General features: G+C 37.1%; 1 protein-coding gene across 7 annotated transcripts in view; it reads right to left on the bottom strand.

The window, feature by feature from the left end:
- Nucleotides 1-21,101, bottom strand: part of lin28b.L (lin-28 homolog B L homeolog) — a 100,924-nt gene that overhangs the window by 36,817 nt on the left and 43,006 nt on the right. For all 7 annotated transcript variants that reach the window (XM_018263361.2, XM_018263363.2, XM_041563008.1 and 4 more), the window contains one exon: nucleotides 9,759-9,943. In XM_018263361.2, the coding sequence (XP_018118850.1) occupies nucleotides 9,759-9,943 (185 nt within the window). The remainder of the gene's footprint in view (nucleotides 1-9,758; nucleotides 9,944-21,101) is intronic.

Genomic DNA, 21,101 nt, shown 5'->3' with positions numbered 1-21,101 from the left:
TACATGTTTATAAAGCACCAAACTGGGTTATAACACTGCATACATACATTTATTTCATTGCCCTTTGCAGAGTATGGCAGATAATGTCAGCACTTCATAAACAAAGAAGGATAATATCCCATTTGTAAGGCCGTCCCACCTTTTTCATCTGTTCGTATTATGTATGGACTGCATCGCTCGTCTATTTTAAAATAATAGAATGCCCATTCAGAATTTATACAATGCTGCTTACTACACATTAATATCTTGTGTAAGTATTCAGAGTGTTTTTTTATTTTTTAAGAACTAGGATTATTTAGCCCTTATTGATCATACCAGCTTTAAATGTTAAATTGAAAAAAAAAAAAAAAAAAAAAATCAATCGGCTACAAATGCTACTGCCTGTCGATATGAAGAAGTCGTGTACTTTTTCCTACAATTACTAATAATCTGATAATTATGTTTTCATTTAATGTTTAGTTTGTCATTCATTTAAAGGGTTAAGTTGAGTCTCATTATGCATTGGATGAATAGTGTTATCTTTCCCCTCCCCCAGCAGGCATCACAGGATTTCTACTTGAAAGATGGCATAAAAGGCCACATGCAGTAGCGTGGGGGAGGAAGAACATCTGAACATTTTATAAGAGTATGCAAGTCATATGGCTTTTTCTACAAGGCTAGAAATCGAAGATATTGGCTATACAAAGGGTTCTGCATTCTAAGACCTGCAATATTTACCAAAAAAAAATTTACAATGGGACGAAAGGAAATCATTAATATAAACAATTTCTGATTAAAAAATTATTTGCATTTTAGAGTACGACGGTGTTGCTGTGAGTTTGGTTTTGTATGACAATGGAACATACAATGCACATTCTCAAATGGCTTGCATCCAAAATGATAAATGCCACGTAGAACAAATACACTGCAAATACAATACGTTTTTATGAGAGAAAAACATGAAGGAAGCACAAAACTGCAACTTCTCATATCAGTTCATGGCAACAGGTTGCTTGATATAATGGCCTCTGCAGTGCAATATTCTCTTTCAATTTTAATCGTATCCATTTTCCTTTGGGGTCTCAAGATTACCTCTGGTTACCTAGCAACAAAAACACTGAGAGGTCTCAGAAGCTCCACCTGACACTGCAGATCATGCAAGAACAGCATTTCCAGGTTGCTAAGCAACTTCTATATTATACAAGTGTAGGGTGATGTTCTACTAATATTTGCACATGCAAACTGTCAGAGAAGAAAAGAAAAAAGGATTTCCTTTACCATATGCTACAGTTTCGATTCTTGAAGTACAATGATACATCTAAAGAGAATACACAAATCTAAAATAACAAACACCCTTTGTTTAATAAACAAAAATATTAGAGAAAAGAAAAAAATAATATTCAAAAAAAAAAAAATACTAATCTATGCCTTAGAAGCATCAAAAGGCTGAGGTGTGCTTAATTCAGGTCAATATTTCTACCTACTGTCACCAATCTGAATTACCACAAATACCAATGACTGGGTTGAGGCCAAGGGAACTGAAAAGAACAGAACTAAATACATCAAGCACTGCAGCTGGATCTAAGCATATTATTACACTCTGCAGCTGCTTCTCTGTTTGCAAAATTCCACATTCACAACAAAAGCAGATCAGCATGTATAGAGAAAACAGCCAGAGATCATTTGTTTCTTGTGCCAGAACCAAAAAATAGAAATACAGCTATACGGCCAGCTTACAGACAGGGTAAAAAAATGCATGTTGTATCACCGCTGTGGAGACAATATCAAAAATAATGATAAAATGGGGCCCATGGGGCGACAACAATGAAATATGATACTGAACAGAATTGCTACACATTTCAACTTTATTCCTCTGGTGGTAAACAGCAGAGGTTTAATTGTATAGGGTGATGTATAGTGAAGGGTACGTCCCCACAGATGTTTTAATTGCTGGTGTGTGGTGTATTTTCATGGTTTCCAGCACATGCAAAACAAAAGTTAATTGTACCCAACATCAACATTGTAAAAAAAAAATAAAAAAGGAAAAAAAAAGAGAACTTTTTTTGCAGATAGGGTACATAAACCACGGACAGGTCAATACAACCTTTTTTGCAGTTTGGATGAACGTAGTACACAGTGGTGTAACTGGATGTTATTGGGCCCCACAGCAAATAAATTTTAGCGCCCCCAACATATTCAGAGGTTGTCCTGTATTACCAGTATATATTTAAAATGCTCATTGATTAGAGCCTCATGGGGCCCCCTATACCTCCTGGGCCCCCCTGCAGCCACATCGTCTGTTTCCTCTGTAGTTACGCCCCAGGTAGAACAGGTATGGGACCAGTTATCCAGAATGCTCGGGACCTGGGGGTTTATATCCGTAATTTGGATCTTCATACCTTAAGCCACTAGAAAATCATTTAATCATTAAATAAATCCAGTAGGCTGGTTTTACTTTCAATAAGTATTAATTGTATCTTAGTTTGAATCAAGTACAAGGTTCAGTTTTATTATTACAGATAAATTTGGATTATTTTATTATAATGTATTTTTTATGTAATTCAGAGCTTTCTGGATAACGGGTTACCAGATAACTGATCCCATACCTGTATCTACGAAAATAAAATTGCTATTGGACCACGCACTGCCACTAGCAGCATTTGGATACCAAATTGTGCCCCTTCACCTGCACAGGGGACTCTGTGCCACTACATAAGTATTACAGTGGTAACAGATTGCAACAATACTGACAGCAACCATAAGAAGGAAGGGTTTGGAAAATTACATTATTTATAACACTTAGCTGATTCCATTATATTCCGAGTGTTTAGGTACATTTTACTCCACTGGAATTTCATCACGTTTTTAGACACAGCATGCTGCATTTTCTTGCTCTTGATGAGTGTTCACAAACCAATAGCAGAGGGTTGCATTTGTAACTGACAAACACATTTATTCTTTTTTCACACGCAGCCTGGGTTTGTAAAGACATTTAAAAAAAAAAAAAAAAAAAAGCACCCATGTGCAAGAGCCTTAAAGCAGGTATATATTAACAGCTTCATTTACAGCAATACATTTTAGAAGGGATGCAGTACAGTTGGTGTACTTAAAACTTTCACACAAAAAACAAACACACAAGAAAATGAAAAGATTACATGTTTTGTGATTGATGTAGGCATTGCGTGTTTTGTGATTGATGTAGGCATTGTTAAAAACGGTTTAATTGCCTCTTCAGAAAAACAGAAAGATCTGTTGCTAGGTCAGCTTGAATGTTATATTTAGGAGTATAAAAAAACTTTTAAGACACATTTGTGCAAATTAGTACAGGGAGTCCTCGAGTTACATAAACTTGACTTACATACAACTCACACTTACAGACAGAGGCTATTACAGTAATGTACTGTGGTTTGCTTGGCCTTTATAAGCAATTAGCTTTAATAAATAACCTGCCCCAATCCCCTCTGGCATGTGTTGTCTACTGCAGAGCTCAGAAAGGTAAAAATAAATACTATGTTAAGATAAACATCTGTATTGTTGCATTTAATGTGTAAATGTATGTTTCAACTTATATAAAAATTCAACTTAAGAACAAACCTACAGACCCTTTCTCGTATGTAACCCGGGGACTGCCTGTATTTTAAATAGCCTCTGTAGGATGCAGTTTCACCTACATGTATGAGTAGCAAAAAATCATGCACATAGACATCGCCAGTTTTAAAAGAATGCACAAAAATATTATGGAGCAGGCACTCAAATGTTTAGGCTTTGGACAAAATACACTTTTTTACTGTGCTTCAACTACCTGGTGGAAGATTGCCTTCATTTGAGTGCCTGCTCCATAGTATTTTTCCCAAATGTGGGGAGTAATAATTATACTTTGTGGAGACCCTCATTCCAGTCTTAATAAAACAATGTACAGTCTGAGAAACTGGAATATACACCCCATGTGCATTTGTATTGCCTGCACACCAGCATCACAACCATACCCCACCATACAGTTTTTGCATGTCTGCAAAACATTGGAAATAGGCACCAACTACATATATATATATATATATATATATATATATATATATATATATATATATATATATATATATATATATATATATATATATATATATATATATATATATATATATATATATATTACCTACTGCAATCTTCTAGGTACTCTAATGTTTCTAAGTGCCGAGTAATCAGACATATTATAATATTCCTGTCGAAGAACCATATGTAATATAAATGCATCAAATAACTAAACATAAATGCTAAATGTAACTTATTTTATTTAAAATACATTTAAATTGATGAAAACATTGATATTGCAAATATATTACATACTAAACATACTAATAGTGCTACATGCACAGCACAATATAAATAGAATACCTACACTGCCTTGCCTTCCTATTCTTATTTTATGTGATGGATCTGCACAAAATACTTTAAGTTGGTGAAGTGAAATGAGAAAAATATATATATAAAAAAAAAAAAAAGAAAAATGAAAATTGGCATGTGCATATGTATTCACCCCCTTTGCCATGAAGCCCCTAAAAAATCCTGGTGCAACCAATTACCTTCAAAAGTCACATAATTAGTGAAATGAAGTCCACCTGTGTGCAATCTAAGTGTCACATGATCTGTCAGTATAAACACACCTTTTCTGACATGGTACCACAAGAAAAACCTGCCAAGAGAAGGCTGCCCACCAAAACTCACAGACAGGGCAAGGAAGGCATTAATCAGAGAGGCAGCACAGAGACCAAAGGTAACCCTGAAGGAGTTGCAGAGTTCCAGAGCAGAGACTGGACTATCTGTCCATAGAACCACAATAAGCTGTACACTCCATAGAACAGTGGCCAGAAAAAAGCCATTACTTAAAGTTAAAAATAAGCAGGAACGTTTTGAGTTTGCCAAAAGGCATGTGGACGACTCCCAAAATGTATGGAGGAAGGTGATCTGGTCAGATAAGACTAAAATGGAACTTTTCGGCCACCAAGGAAAATGCTATGTCTGGCACAAACCCAACACATGCCATCACCCCAAGAACACCATCGTCACAGTGAAACATGGTGGTGGCAGCATCATGCTGTGGGGATGTTTTTCAGCAGCAGGGACTGGGAAACTGGTCCAAGGGAAATATGGATGGTGCTAAATACAGGGATATTCTTGAGCAAAACGTGTGAAAGTCTGCCTGTGATTTGAGACTGGGACAGAGATTCACCTTCCAGCAGGACAATGACCCAAAGCATACTGTTAAAGCAACACGCGAGTGGTTTAAAGGAGAAGGAAAGGTTAAAACTAAGTAAGCCTTATCAGAAAGGCCCATCTAAATATAACAGTAAACCCCCAAAGTGGTGCTGCTCTGAGTCCCCTGTCAAAAGAAACACAGCATTTCTTTCCTTCTATTGTGTACACATGGGCTTCTGTATCAGACTTCCTGCCTTCAGCTTAAACCTCATTGCCCTGGGCAAGAGCATGCTCAGTTTGCTCCTCTTCCCCCTCCCCCTCCCTTCTCTACTGTAATCTGAGCCCAGAGCAGGGAGAGACTCAGGCAGGAAGTGATGTCACACCACGTTAATACTGCAGCTCCTATCCTAAACAAACAGAGAGTTTCTAGAGCTTTTTACTCAGGTATGGTAAAACATTATACAGAATAAATATAGCATTCTAGCTTGCACTATTGCAGCTAATCTATTGGCAATAAAATGCCTCCATAGCTTTCCTTCTCCTTTAAGGGGAAACATTTAAATGTGTTGGAATGGCCTACTCAAAGTCCAGACCTCAATCCAATTGAGAATCTGTGGTCAGACTTGAAGATTGCTGTTCACAAGCAAAAACCATCCAACATGAAGGAGCTGGAGCAGTTTTACCTTGAGGAATGGGCAAAAATCCCAGTGGCAAGATGTGGCAAGCTCATAGTGATTTATCCAAAGCGACTTGCAGCTGTAATTGCCGCAAAAGGTGGCTCTGCAAAGTACTGACTTTGGGGGGGGGGAGGGTTGGGGTTAACTGTTATGCACGCTGAAGATTTCTGTTATTTTGTCCAATTTGTTGTTTGCTTCACAATAAAAATAAATAAATTAAAAAAAACATCTTCAGAGTTGTAGGCATGTTCTGTAAATGAAATGGTGCAAACTCTCAAACCATCTATTTTAATTCCAGGTTGTGAGGCAACAAAACATGAAAAATGCAAAGGTGGGGTGGTGAAGACTTTTGCAAGGCACTGTACATCCAAGTCAACATACAATAGATGCCCATACATTTTAAAGGGGTTGTTCACCTTCCAAACACTTTTTCAGTTAAACTGTTTTCAGATTGTTCACCAGAAATAAAGACTTTTTTCAATAACTCAATTTTTTATCTTTTACCGTTTACAAAATTTAAAGGGGAACTCCACAAAAAATAACAAGCTTTTTGAAAAGTAAACATAATTTCAAACAACTATCAATATACATCAATTAAAAAATATGCAGATTTTTCATGATTTTTTAATGGTTTGGAGCAATTCCCTAAGCCTAGCTAGCCATCTGCTCTCCTGCTGATCTGTCTGACTACTTTGCTGAGCTGGCTGACTACTGTTACTTTGTATCCACAGCCAGCTGTCCTCAGCCTGCATCCTCCAAACATCACAGTGCAATGCATTGTGGGTTATGTAGTTCCTGCATGCTGTCTGTAAGCTGTGGAGAAGTTGTTACAATTTGTAATATCAGTGTTTATTCCTCCTTCCCTGCCAGAATTTCAAATGATGCAGAAAGAGAAGAACGATTTTTCCCATGCGCTCGCTGGGCTCGCTCTGTGTGACCGAATATATTTATTTAAAAATGTGGATACCAGAGCGCTTTTTTCCCCTGCGCTTGCTCGGCTCGCAAGTCGCTACCACCTTTGAAAGCGAGGCACACGCACATCCTTCAGGCATCTGTAAACAAGACTGCCTACTAGTTTTTGATTGGTTGGCGGGTGAGACTTGCAGAAGAGGCAGACAAGCCAATCAGGAGAAGATTTGGAGCGCTGATGAAGTGAGCGGATATGTGGGAAATTTAATGTGCTGCCAGGTAACCAGATGACAACTTGAAACAGGCTCATAAAAAGAAAATGCATTCCTATTTGAAATATGCTTATATTCGTTTGACAAAGGCAAAGGGGGATTAATATTTCTGACCATACATCCCCTTTAAGTTTAATGTCCCTGACTGGGGTTTCAGTCAGGCAGCCAAGTAATTCAGGTGCAGACTCTAAACTGCTACAATTTTGCAACATTTAGTTGATGCATTTTTAGCAGAATTTCTGGAGTACTGGCAACTACTGTATCAATTTAAACAGCTGCCTGTAATGATACTCAGGGATTCTGCTCAGCAGGGACAAAGATAAGAAATGTATCAACTAAATGTATCAATTTAGAACAGTGTACAGGGTCAACGACCCTCCCACTCCCAGAGCTGCTTTAGAAGGTGAAAATTAAATTTTACACTTCAATATTAGAAAAACAGTCACACATAGAAAATAGTAAGTAATTGGAAAAAAGTCTTTATTTCTGGTGATCTATCTGAAACCAACTGAACTGAAAAAAGTGTTGGAAGGTGAACAACCTCTTAAATGCTCAGTGGAAATACATGTAAAGTCTAGTGCCTGAGAAACACGGGTTGTGAATGATATAAACGGAGCTCACCCTTCTTAAAGTCTAGTGCCTATCTGCTACCTTGGCAGGAGTCATAACTGAAACTTCCATTTTTGTACACTAACAGAGACCAGTAACATTAAATATGCTCTTACCCTGCACTTGTAAAAAAATTGTGTGTGTGTTTGCTTAAAACAAAAATATTATGCACACTGTAAGACAGACAAACTTTTACCTGGCATTTAAGAACCAAGTCAAAGTCTAAAATAGCCAGTAGAGTCTCTGTACAACTGCAGTCTGAAGAATTCCAATTCTTGATGCATTATGCATGCTCATAGCCAGTGCTATATATCATTCGGTTAAATGCTGCATGTACTACAATAAATTCAAGGCGCACCTAAATGATGAAAGGCTCACACTAACTGATTTGACTGATTTGGCTATTTCCTCCTGGGGTTAAATACATCTGACCAGCCAAGTTGCCTTTGGGGTCCTAGGCTAAAAACCCAATATTCTTTCTTCTGTCTGAATAGTGCTTAACAGGCAATACAATGATTATTTCCAAGGAGTAGCAAGAATAAAACATCCTAACACAGAAAATATTTCATTGCTAAAGAAACATGATAACCTTTTACAGAAAACAACAATTATGACAACATAGCAAAGTTAAAGGGATTCTGTCATGATTTTTATGATGTTTTTATTTCTAAATTACACACTGCAAATAATTCACTCTACAATATAATATTTAATTCCTGAACCAGCAAGTGTATTTTTTTTAAAGAAATTGGAAAAAGTGGCACTCCAGTTAAAAGAAAAGGTGGTTTATTCCAACAGGTCACATGACCAACATCACCTGACACGATTAGGGAGCAACTGCCTTAATCATAGAATAAACCACCTTTTCTTTTAACCGGAGTGCCGATTTTTCCAATTTCTTTGAACAAACATTATTTCAGTGCGAACGCTAATGGCAGAGCACCCGGAGTACAAGAATGGAGCTACATTAAGAGGAACACACAGGGGGTGAGTTTGAAGTAGCCTAATTTTCTTTTTTTTCTACTGTATTTTTTTTAGTTGTAATATTGTTGTGTAGGCAGCCATCTCATGTCATTTTGCCTGGTCATGTGCTTTCAGAAAGAGCCAGCACTTTAGGATGGAACTGCTTTCTGACAGGCTGTTGTTTCTCCTACTCAGTGTAACGGAATGTGTCACAGTGGGACCTGGATTTTACTATTGAGTGCTGTTCTTAGATCTACCAGGCAGCTGTTATCTTGTGTTAGGGAGCTGCCATCTGGTTACCTTCCCATTGTTCTGTTGTTAGGCTGCTAGGGGGAAAGGGAGGGGGAGATATCACTCCAACTTGCAGTACAGCAGTAGAGTGACAAAAGTTTATCAGAGCACATATGTGCAATTGATGTTTGATCATTTTTTATGACATGCTATACAAGAATTTAATCAACGTTGTTAAAATTAATATGTAACTTTAACCTGTAACTAATGTTACATAGGATAAGATACGAATGCCCCACAGTGGAGGTTTTGTGTTTATACTAAGAAAACAGGGTTAATCCCCACTGAATGCAGATTGGTATACTAAGAAAACAGGGTTAATACCCACTGAATGCAGATTGGTTTTAAAGTAAAATGGGAGGGGTTGGAACATGCTGTCAACAGAGACACCTATGACTAAGTCCCGGAGGATACGAAACGCATAAGGTGGGCCATGTGGGGCCAGTATGTATCGAATTTTTTAATGCAATTATAAATAAATATTTTGTTTTTACTAATGAAAAGCATTGGGACATATATCCTTTGATATAATTTATTGCACGTTGATTGCCCGTGGAACTGGGGCAAGTCCCTCAGGCTTGATGGAGGATACACAGAAATCAGATATGGATTCCCGACTAAATATTGATAAGAAGTTTATGAGAGCACAAGTCACATGACTGGGGGCACCTGGGAAACTGACAATATGTCTAGCCCCATGTCAGTTTTCAAAATTAAATATAAAAAAAAAAATCTGTTTGCTCTTTTGAGAAATGGATTTCAGTGCAGAATTCTGCTGGAGCAGCACTATTAACCGATGCGTTTTCAAAAAATCATTTTTTGCCATGACAGTGTCCCTTTAAGGGCAGATGACAAACAGACATACCTATCCCCCTTTGGTTTTCTTTTTTGAACGGTCTTCCCCTTGGGTCGTCTTTCACTTCCTAAGCATGGGTTTCCTCCGGGGCCAGTTACCCGTAATGACTCAAAACCTTTGGAGGATTTCTTAAATGTAAATTCTACTGGCTCTCCTTCTTTCAGGCTTCTAAATCCTTCCATGTACAGTTTGCTCTAGAATTTAAAAAAACAACAAAAAAAAAAAGATTAAACAAGATTAAAAGTTAAAAATGCAGCACTGATAAATGAAAATATTCTCTAATGCACATTACAAGTAACATATGCAGTACGGTCTAAAAATCCAACAAGAAGAATTTTTATTTAAAAAAGAAATACTTTTAATCAATTGATATTTTATATTAAAAGGGTTGTTTTTTAATTGTAATTAATATAAATCACTTTGCAAAGATCTGTTCAAGAGTATTTATTGATTTATTCATAATAATTTTATAGTCACTTTATTCACATATCATTATGTGTGTGTTGGATGTTAACAACTATTACAGATTAGCATTAAGGGCTCTTACCCATGAGCGTTTTTACCTGCGCTCCCCTGCGTTCCCTTTTTTCGGTGTTCAGCCACAGGGGAGTGCAGGAATAGACGCATTTCATTATTTCAAATGGGGCTGTACTCACACAGGCGCGTGTAGGCGCCGAACGCAGGAAAAATGCAGCATGTTGCGTCTCAACCTGCGTTCGGCGCCTACATGCGCCTGTGTGAGTACAGCCCCATTTGAAATAATGAAATGTGTCTATTCCTGCGCTCCCCTGCGGCTGAACGCCGAAAAACGGAACGCAGGGGAGCGCAGGTAAAAACGCTCATGAGTAAGAGCCCTAAGGCTCTTACACACAGGTGTATTAAAATGCATTGCAGCTCGTTGGCTTTTTTGCTTTATGTACTGAACCACCAAAGGCAGGTGAGGCAATGTATGTTGTGCTTTACCTGCGTTCAGTGTGGCCCGTGAGTACAAGTTACTAGAAGTGAATGGGTTCTATTAACATGTGTCCCCATGCACAACAAACCAACCTCCTGGAATGTATTTAAAACACCTATGTGCCTAAGTATTATTGCCACTACAGTTAATATAGTTCAGCTGAATGCAATAAAGACAGCCTTCATGGGAGAGTAGCAGTTTCAACACCACTTCTTCACTAACAAAACAAATGGAAATGTTTAGAATAGGACAAATACAGGAGTTTCACTGGTGAAAACTGAAAGTCTTTGTTTACTATTTTTGAAGTTTACAATTGCAGTTGAAGAGCTTTATGTGAGAAGACACCCACATAAAAAAAGATTAAAGAAACAGTATATAAAACCTGCAGTTAAACACTGTTGTGGAAATATTCAATTGTAGCAATTGTCCACCTATTCCGAAGCCTGTGTAGGAGTGGTAGGATGGAAAAGGTGACTGTGTGCAAAAGGAAGGAGAAAGAGATGGTCCTGAGGCAGGGAAAAATGGAGGAGTCAGAATACAGGAGAGTATGGATGGGCTATGTGCAGGAAAGGAAGGACGAGAAGAATGCTGTGTGCAGGGAAGAGAGGATGGGGAAGGAGGCTGTGTGTAGGAGGGGGAGGATGTGGATGCAGGCTGTATGCAGGGGACAGCAAAATGGGGGAGGAAGCATGTGTGCGGTGAAAATGGCAAAAGAGTGTGTGTGTGCCAGAAGAGTGAGGTTTGCAAAAGAAGGCAGGAATAGGAAAGAAAGTTGTGTTTAGTGGTTAATGCAATGTACAGAGTCCATTTACTACAGACAGGGGTGTAGCTGGTTTGATGATGGTTAATGCAATGCACAAACTTAGATTTCCTTATAATAGTGCTATTGGCATATCTGGGTTTAATGAAATGCAGAGTCATCCTCTGTTGTGGTGTAAAGAGTTCACCGACTATAGTGGTATTACTGGCATATCTGGGATAATACAATGAGCAAACTGTATTACTGGCAAGTCTATTGTTAATTTACTACAATGTATTTCCAACCAACATGAAGAATCCGCAGTTATTTCATTTTTGGCACATTAGCTGCTTTTGAAGAGCCACCGAAAGTAGCACAGCCTGCTATAAGGATTGTAAAACATTTACATGCACCGTACATCTACGCAATAGGGGAAAAAATGCATATGTTAGTCACATAAGACACACTCATGAATAAGGCATGCCTTCCCTCCCTGTTTTTCTGAAGCACAACATTTTTCCTTTATTAGACTTCACTTTTTTCCCAACTTGGCATGTCTGTACAAATAAGTGGGATCTTCTGTAATAAAACAGCTAGAAATTCATCATTTTATAACAGCACCATTTATGTTAAAATTTATTTTTGTTACGGAAAATGCTTCAACCATAGCAAAAAACAAACAAACAAAAAAAAAATAGTTTGGCGTTTGGGTCTCTGGTCTAATGTTTTCTAGTGGGCCACTGGCACCCTGAGATACCAGTGGGCCACTGAGATACTAGTGGGCCACTGGCACCCTGAGACACTTGCAAGCTGATCACCGCCAAACTGAATGGGACCCACTGGTGGAAATCACATCTAAACTCGTCTTCATGAATGCTGCGACGTGTTGCCATGTTTTAAATATTGTTTCATACATACAGATTTCTACACATGAAACACTATGGATTTAGCACCTTTTAAGTCTGTAAATTACAGATACTGTAACATTCCCACTATAAAACTATTCTATGTTGATTAGAGGAAGGTACAGTGTGCAAAATACAAATGTTTCTCTGGATCTCTCAATGATTTGTTTTATTTGTGCATTGTACTCAAAATAAATATCCCATTCTGGATATTAGTTTTATTAGATAAATAATATGTTGTCCTACAATCATAACAAAATCTAATCCAATGCTCACATCCAGAAAGTGGTCATCCATGGCCAAATGCAATCTTTGCTCCAGGTACAACTTAACCATCATGCTTGATACTTTACTTAGCTTTGAATAGGTTATCTGTCAATGTGGCTATTGTTATGTCTTCTTACATGGGCCAATTGGATGTTACAATCAGCCATTATTAGCCCACAATAAACAGCTTAATGCAGGGGACATCACAAACTGTGGTTCCAAAACTGGCTATCCAGGTACCAATAAAATTGCATAAAACAATGTTTCATACAGTTCTGTGCATATTAATGCTGGGCAGATAATACCTATCAATATTGCTATAGTGCTATGGATATCATCATATGTCGGACAGTGCATGGTGCATTGGCAGATGAAGCAAAACTCCAACTGTTCCAGCTGTATGTTGGCCTGGCTCATTTTGCTGCAATTCCAATAAGTGGTTTGTAACTACTACCCTTTAAAGTACAAGGCAACACCCAATACAAATACCACCACAGCCCTTTGCCAAGTGCTATATTGATTCTGCTCTAAATCCCATACTTTGGCTGCAGTGATTTTGGGCATATTCACCTAGTTTGGGAGGATTGCAACCGCCATATTGCCTCAACCAATGTCATCCTCTGGGACAATTTGTTTAAGCTGAGAATATCCATACCCGCTGATCCTGCCTAAGAAATCAGTTCTTATGCGTGTAATATTAAAGATCACAAGCTACTTGTCTTTCAAGGCAGCAAAGAGAAGAGCTTTGTGGCTTAAACTTTCTGCTTCGAACTGCGGGTAACCTAGGAAACTGGTACCGTGTGATATCCTCACAAACGAGAGGTGTGATGAACTTCAGTCAGACGCAATGGATTGCTGCAAAATTGGTTGTGATTTAAGTAAAACACAACCAATTTTGCAGCAATCCACTTGTTGAATCCATTCACCTCTATCGCGTGATATCCTTGTTACTGTATATTCAGAAGCACTGGATCATAGGAGCGCATGCACAGGATGCACAGAATTTTAAATGAACGAATTGCGCAAGAGCTTGGTCTGACTGAGAGCAGCTCGTAACTAGAGGTGACATAAGCCATCTTTAAAAAATGCTTCATCCCTGTTGCGCTGCTGGGGAAGGGCTGCAATGGGACATTTGGTCCCATAGTATGCACTCCTTTTAATTCGCCCTAGCATATGGCTATGACTCAAATTGAGGTTTCCTTCTTATGTGCTATGACCAACTAAAACCAATTAATTCATTCAGTTATCATTCAGGTGGCAGTTATCCTCCAAATGTGCCTTTTTTTTTAAAGGAGAGCTAAAACTTAAAGCATATTACATAAAACAGCTAATATGTAAAATCCTGCTTTATGAAAAAAAAAAAAAAAAAAAAATTCATAATAATATACTTTTTTTAAATAGTACAGGTATGGGATCTGTTCTCCGGAAACCTGTTATCCAGAAAACTGGGAATTATTGGAAAGGCCGTCTCCCATAGACTCCATTTTATCCAAATAATCCAAATGTTTAAAACTGATTTAATTTTTTTCTATAATAAAAAAGTACCTTGTACTTGACCCAAACTAAGATATAATTAATATTTGTTGGAAGCAAAACCAGCCTATCAGGTGTATTTAATGTTTTCTTGATTTTATAGTAGACTTAAGGTATGAAGATCCAAATTACAGAAAGATCCGTTATCTGGAATACCGCAAGTTCCGAGCACTCTGGATAACAGGTCCCATACCTGTATGTGCCATCGGGTAATTCTAAATAGAAAATTGCCATTTTAAGAATTAAGGGCCGCCCCTGGGATCCTTGGATTCACAGTGCACACAAACAAACCATACATGTCAGGTCACATGAGCCAATTAACGGACAAAGTTCTGTCTTTTGCTTCCATATGTCTTCCTGCTACAGTTAGAGTTGCTCTGATCAGGTTATCACTGAGGCAGCAAACAGACCATCACAAAAGGGGGGCTCAATGGAAAAGATGTAAAAGGGCAATATTTACATATGTATTCCAGTTTGGTAAGATTCTTTAATATGCCCCTTAATTTCTATTTTCTTTTAACTAAAGCAGTAGTGTAGAAATCATGTACATTATGTTTGGGGTCTGTACCAGAAAATGGCAACCACAGCCCCTTAGCAGTAAAAATCTGTGCCAACATAGATGTTGCCAGTAGCTCCCCATCTTCTTTTCTGCTTATTCACACTGCTGTCAGTTACTTGAGCTTAGGGACTTAAGGCGGCCTTACACAGAGATTCGCTCATTTAGCGATCAACGAACAGATGTGGTCCGTGATCCGACCATATTTTTAACCCTGCCTGATCAACATCTGGCTGATTTTCGGCCAGATATTGATCGGGGAACCCTGTTGGAGGGTCCTATACATGGGCCAATAAGCTGCCGACTGTCTGTCAGCAGCTTTTATTGGCCCGTGTATGGCCACCTTAACACACCACATGTCACAAATGAATCCCCATTTAAATACATAGGAAAAGCTGCCGGTTGCTCAAAACCCTGATTTAAACTCAAAAATGGTTTTATTTTTTTAATTGCTTTACATTTGTATGCATGAAGACACCTGTTTTCCATTGTTTTGGGTCCAATTGTTATTGAATAGAGGATGGACCAACAAGAACAAGATCAAATTCCCTTGCTAGTGGCCTACTGTCTACAGATCAGAGTGGAAAGACAATAAGCCGGTATGTCTCTACAGCACAGTGCAGGGACTTGTCTACTGCAAGCTCGCACACCTACTGTGCTCCAACTCTGGTGTTGACAGTGTGGTCTCTGATTGTAGCAAGGAAGCAGACTGAATCTTGTAAGGGTAAGGCCACACGAGGAGATTCGGGGAGATTTTGTCGCCTGGTGACTAATCGCCTTGTCTTTTGAGCGACTAGCTCCCCGAACTGCCTCATCGTTTTTCCCCATAGGCTACAATGAAAAGTCGCCTGCGCTAATGCACACGCGGCAATGCGTTTTCAATAGTCGCCCAAAGTTGCCTCAGTGAATGTTCAAGCATCAGTCACAAAGTTGAAGTTACACAGTGCTTGGATATTCCAACAAGACAATGACCCAAAACACACTTCAAAATCTACAAATTAATGTACAATATTCTGAAATGGCCGTCACAGTCCCCAACTTGAATATCATGGAAAATCTAGGAGATGATTTGAAGCAGGCTGTGCATGCTCAGCAGCCATAAATGGACGAATGGTCAAAAATATCACCATCCAGAATCATTAAAGGCTATATAGGAGGTGTCTAGAGGCTGTTTGCAAAAGGAGACTCAACTAAGTATTGATGTAATATCTCTGTTGGGGTGCCCAAATTTATGCACCTATGCGTCTAATTTTGTAATGATGCATATTTTCTGTTAATCTAATAAACTTTATGTCACTGCTGAAATACTATGGTTTCCATAAGGCATGTTATATATTAAAAGGAAGTTGCTATTTTGAAAGCTCAGCCAATGGTTAACTAAACTCCAAAGATTTAAGAGGGGTTCCCAAACTTTTTCATATGACTGTATATCTTACAATTTTCATTACACAGAATGCATAACTACACAATATTGTTCAAGTCCATAAATGTATATGTATCCATGTTCAGTAAACCATGTGGCCATAGGTTTTTTCAGTGGTGGTCCCTTTATTTATATGTAAATTCCCTTATGGTATTTATTTATTTCGATATTCTCAAAAAATGCTTTTAACCCACTTTTACACAAAAGATAGCCAAAAGTCAACTTATCCATTATCCAGAAACCTGTTATCCAGAAAGCTCTGAATTACGTAACGTTCATCGTCCAAACTCCATTTTATCCAAATGGAATGATTTCCTTTTTCTCTATAATAATTAAAGAGTACTTTGTACTTGATCAAAACTAAGATATGATTAATCCTTTTTTGAAGCAAAACCAGCCTATTGAGTTTATTTAATGTTTACATGATTTTAACGTAGCTAAAGGTATGAAGATCCAAACTATGGAAAGATCCATCATCCGGAAAACCCCAGGTACTGAGCATTCTGGGTAACAGGTCCCATACCTTTATATTTTATGCAGACCTAGCAATATTTAACTTCCTTGGGGCCTTTAAGGGGCCTGCTGTATTTTATCAACACAAACACTTTACATTCCAACCCTTCAATGTAAAATAAACAAACACCACCCTTAGAGTGGCAAAATTAACTTGGCAATGAAAACTCCCATCTCTGAAAGCCGGCCAAGCATAGGGCACACGCCTTGTGTCATAAGACCACTATATCTTTACATTTTCCTGCAGATTACAGTTTATACCCAGTATATGTCATAGGGTTTAATATTTGTGTAGTGGCATATACTGTAGTTTGAGGTTAAATAACAATCAATGACAATAACTCCTGGGCTGGTGTGCCTCTTTTACAAATGCAGATTTCCTTTGCCATTCTCTCCCCAATCCCAGGTATGCCTTTTATCCATTCAACCTGAGTACATAAGCAGTATATTACGAGCCTAAAAGACCTGTACAGAGTGTATGCCATCCCTGAGATAGTGACTGCAATTCTGTGTGTTTTAACCACCGATCTGCCCAGCACTACTTGTGAACTTGTGAACACACAAAAATGGAAAAGCTGGGGTCCTTAGTTTGACAATAAAGTCTGTGTTCTTTGGCACTGCTTTCCTCCAAGTATTCCAACTTCTCCCACTCCAAACTCCCAATGAGTTTGTAAACTGGTAGGGTTGTAAACAGTGCTGGTGAAGAGGATGGTGATGATGATGATGATAATAATCTCTGCATTACATTACTCAATATATTGTCTGTATAATAATAAAACAAAAGCATTATGTCCATATAATTACGAACTTCAAACAAAAAGTGAAAACTTCAACAATGTTAGATGTTATAGTAGAATATTTGACAGATTTGTTTTTTCATTAATGTATTTTCTAACTTTTTTATTTTATGTTGCATCAGCTTTCTTTTATTTCATCATTAGGTTTCAAAGTCCATAATTTGAAATACCATTACATTGGCATTGACAAGTGCTAAAAATGATATATATCAGGTTTTATTAAGTTCTGCAAATTTTTTATAGAATAGTTTCCATAACAAAATGAAAGCTGCAGATAACTGTCCATCATAATTAAAATTCTACACAGTAATTATAATATATTATTGTTTTAAATTTTAAAATAAAAACAAATGTGAAAATGCATAACTATGTTTCCCTCCAGTGAAAAAGTATTTTGAACAAAACAGTCTGAGGAAATGTTTCCCTAGGTTAACTTGCAAATAAACCTTTTTAAAAGGGTAACCAAAAATATAGACACCATTAATTGCTTGCTATCAGTTAATATTATAGGCAAGATTTCCCCATAAGAACATGCCCCCACTAAAATAGGACACTGGACACTGACAAAATCTGCTTGATCAATGCTGATGTTACAGAACACTGGTGAACACAGATACTAATTTGCATTCAAGGCTAAACAGGCTAAACAAAGGCCGTCAGGGAATCAAAAATATTATGCCTGCACAAAACTAACCTGTAAACTCATAGGATTGCATAATTTGCAATTTTAAAATTTTTTTAACATCCTTATTTTCTAGCAGGTATATACACCATTCAAATTGCAGTCAATTAAAGGTTGCAACAGCTACAAGAGGAACAAAAGAATACTCCATGAATTTTGAATGAAAGATTTTGTTTATTCGTTAACAGAAGAAAAAAAAAATCTTTTAGACCTCTTGGCACAAGAACAGTTTAACATTTAGGAATAGACCTTATAGTTACAATTAGACAGCAGCATTTGATCTCGAAAGTGACAGTAAAATAAATACGATGAATTAATATGTGAATTAACTTAAAAAATATATTTCTATGATTTTATTTACATAATGTGAAATTGGACAGAGAAAAAGCTAAAACCAGTTTGAAAAGTATAGAAAGTTAGGTTGCCGCATGCACAAAATTACTAGAATAATGTTACTTTTTAGTTTAGGAGTATTCCAACAAATGTTGCTTATTACAAAGCGTAAAGCAGAATTTACTTATAGTGATTGATCGTTCATTTCAAAGTAAAGACAGTAACAGTATTGGATGTACGGAAAAGTGCAAAAAATTTTAACCTGTTACACACACAAAAAAAATAACATAATAAAAAACATAAATGCTTCTTTCATAAATAAACAAGAACATACTAACAGGTTTTCTGGTAAACTGACATAGCACAATCTTAGCTCAGATGCATGTCAAAAAGAAATCCTGAATATATGCATTAATCATTTTTAATTTTAGTTCAAATTTACTAGGTTACATAATCTTTGCCAAGATATGACATCTTGTATGAATAGGCATTACACCTTTGAAATGGTTTGCTATGTTATTGCTCTTTAAAAAATTGTAAAAGTGTTTATCACACAGTTCTCTAGGAAGAATCCCAGCCCCCATCAGGAGCTTGGTGGGTGGGACCCCTCCCCCACTGTAGTTGCCATGTGAGTTCTGAGAAAATATGGTAACGTTCACTACCCTCAAAAAACAGAGAGCTAGAATGACATGGAATTAAACAGGAAAAAACCATTTTAGATGACAGCAATGATAGCTCATTTACACCAGTGTCCTATTATCCATAACTACTAAATGTCTGCTTTTAGTATAAAGAGTGAAAAGGGTAGGCAAACAAATTTGGTCTTGCTTCAATTTGTTTGTCTATATGTAACACATATGCACATTATTAAACATATGTATATATCTTTTCTTAATATACAGACAGAAGTGCATCTGTTTTCAAATTAAAATATACATGAGGCATTGTCATACATACAGGCGACAAATCAATACACATGACTACTGTTATAAACGGATACAGATGAATACTAAAAATACAATTACAGAAAGGCACTGGAGAAGAAAAGAAAGAAAAAAAAAAACACAAAACAGCAGGTCTTGAAAACTGAAGTAGGGCTGTAAAGAATACCTATACATTTTTTAAAAGATGAATGGTATTATGTTCCAGAAGAGGTATTTTAACAGCAAAAGACATTTTTTGTTGCCTGAATCATTCTATGATTCACCTTTAGTTACTCACTAAAAAGAAGTCACGTGATCAGACCAGTGAAACAGAAAGAACCATTTTCCTTCCTTTCTGAAAGGGAAAACATTTTGTAGTTCAAAACTTGGTACTGTCTGCACAAGGTCACTCATCTGTGACACATAGAACATATCCCCCTCCAATTAATAAGAGGGGAATTTTTGTCACTAGACAAGTATCAAATGTAAATGCTGCATTCTTCTTTCAGAAGCCAAATGAATAAATTAAAAGGAGAATTCAATGACTTTGGTGGTTCCATGGTTCTGAATTGCTTGCTGGGTACCGCTGTGCACATTATTGGGGATAAAGAAATAACCAAGTGTTAATAGTAGGCCTCGTCTAAGAAGTACACTAAAATGTTTATATTTCTCTGTAAATATAGATCACTTTTGATGCAACCCATTACGCCAACTAGCAACATAAATACTGACAATTGTCCATCAATAAACGTACAAACACGCTACAATAACCTATACTTAAAAAGGATACTAAACCATATGATTTAGAGAAAAAAAAAAAAAAAGGATAAAAAACAGTTAAATGAAAAATACAGAAAACTGAGCTGGGAAATTTTAAAGGATCATTTAAAAAAAAAAAAAAAAACCGACTGAACATTTCCATGCAACCAATTACATACATAGCCTTATAGCAGTTATAAAACTAATGAATAACAATGCTCATCTCTTGTAGAACAACTGGCAGTCAAACCTATGCACTACAATTCCCAGCATCTCCTACGGTCATCTGAACATGCCTTCTAATTATAAAATGTGTAAAAAGGATAAAGTGCTGTTTTAAAAGCAATATTTTCTTCAGTTTAGAAATATGCAGTATGTGTGGTTAAAGCTTTAAAGCCCTAGTCTAGTATTTTTTATAAACACTATGTGGAATCATGGGGGTTTAAAACAAAACAAAAAAAAAAAAAAAACACCCAAGGAAACCGTATTCTGGGAATAAGCATGGCCCCCACTGCCCTGGTTTGATCAAGAGTTTCTGCAACCTGAGCCAAAGGGTGCAAATTCCTCTCATTCAAAATTCTTCAATGGAGGGGGGGGGGACCATTAACTCTTTCTCTACTGTAGCTAGACTGCTTGCTCTGCCCACTTGCCCAAACCAAGCAATATGATTTTGGTGGAATGTAGTTCATCAAGCCTATAATGCATGTTTTATTTTCAATTCAGTGTCAAAAGAAATCTATCTATAGTCAATTTGCACTGAATTAATAATAATAATAATAATTAATAGTTAGGGGTTAATTTCTTATCGTTTATTTTGTCTGGTAACCAAGGTAAACATTATAAAACTGCAATAAATTAAGATATTTCTGTGTGAATGTAAAAAAAATATAAGAGATAAAAAAAACTTTGGGTCAGGACACCTGGCGACAAATCTCCTCTTCTCCTCCCCAAACTGCCTTCCCTTCCT

The sequence above is a fragment of the Xenopus laevis genome, chromosome 5L, assembly GCF_017654675.1.
Source record: "Xenopus laevis strain J_2021 chromosome 5L, Xenopus_laevis_v10.1, whole genome shotgun sequence".
Taxonomy (NCBI): domain Eukaryota; kingdom Metazoa; phylum Chordata; class Amphibia; order Anura; family Pipidae; genus Xenopus; species Xenopus laevis.
The sequence above is the reverse complement of the archived record's forward strand: the minus strand, read 5'-3'. Positions and strand labels throughout refer to the sequence as shown.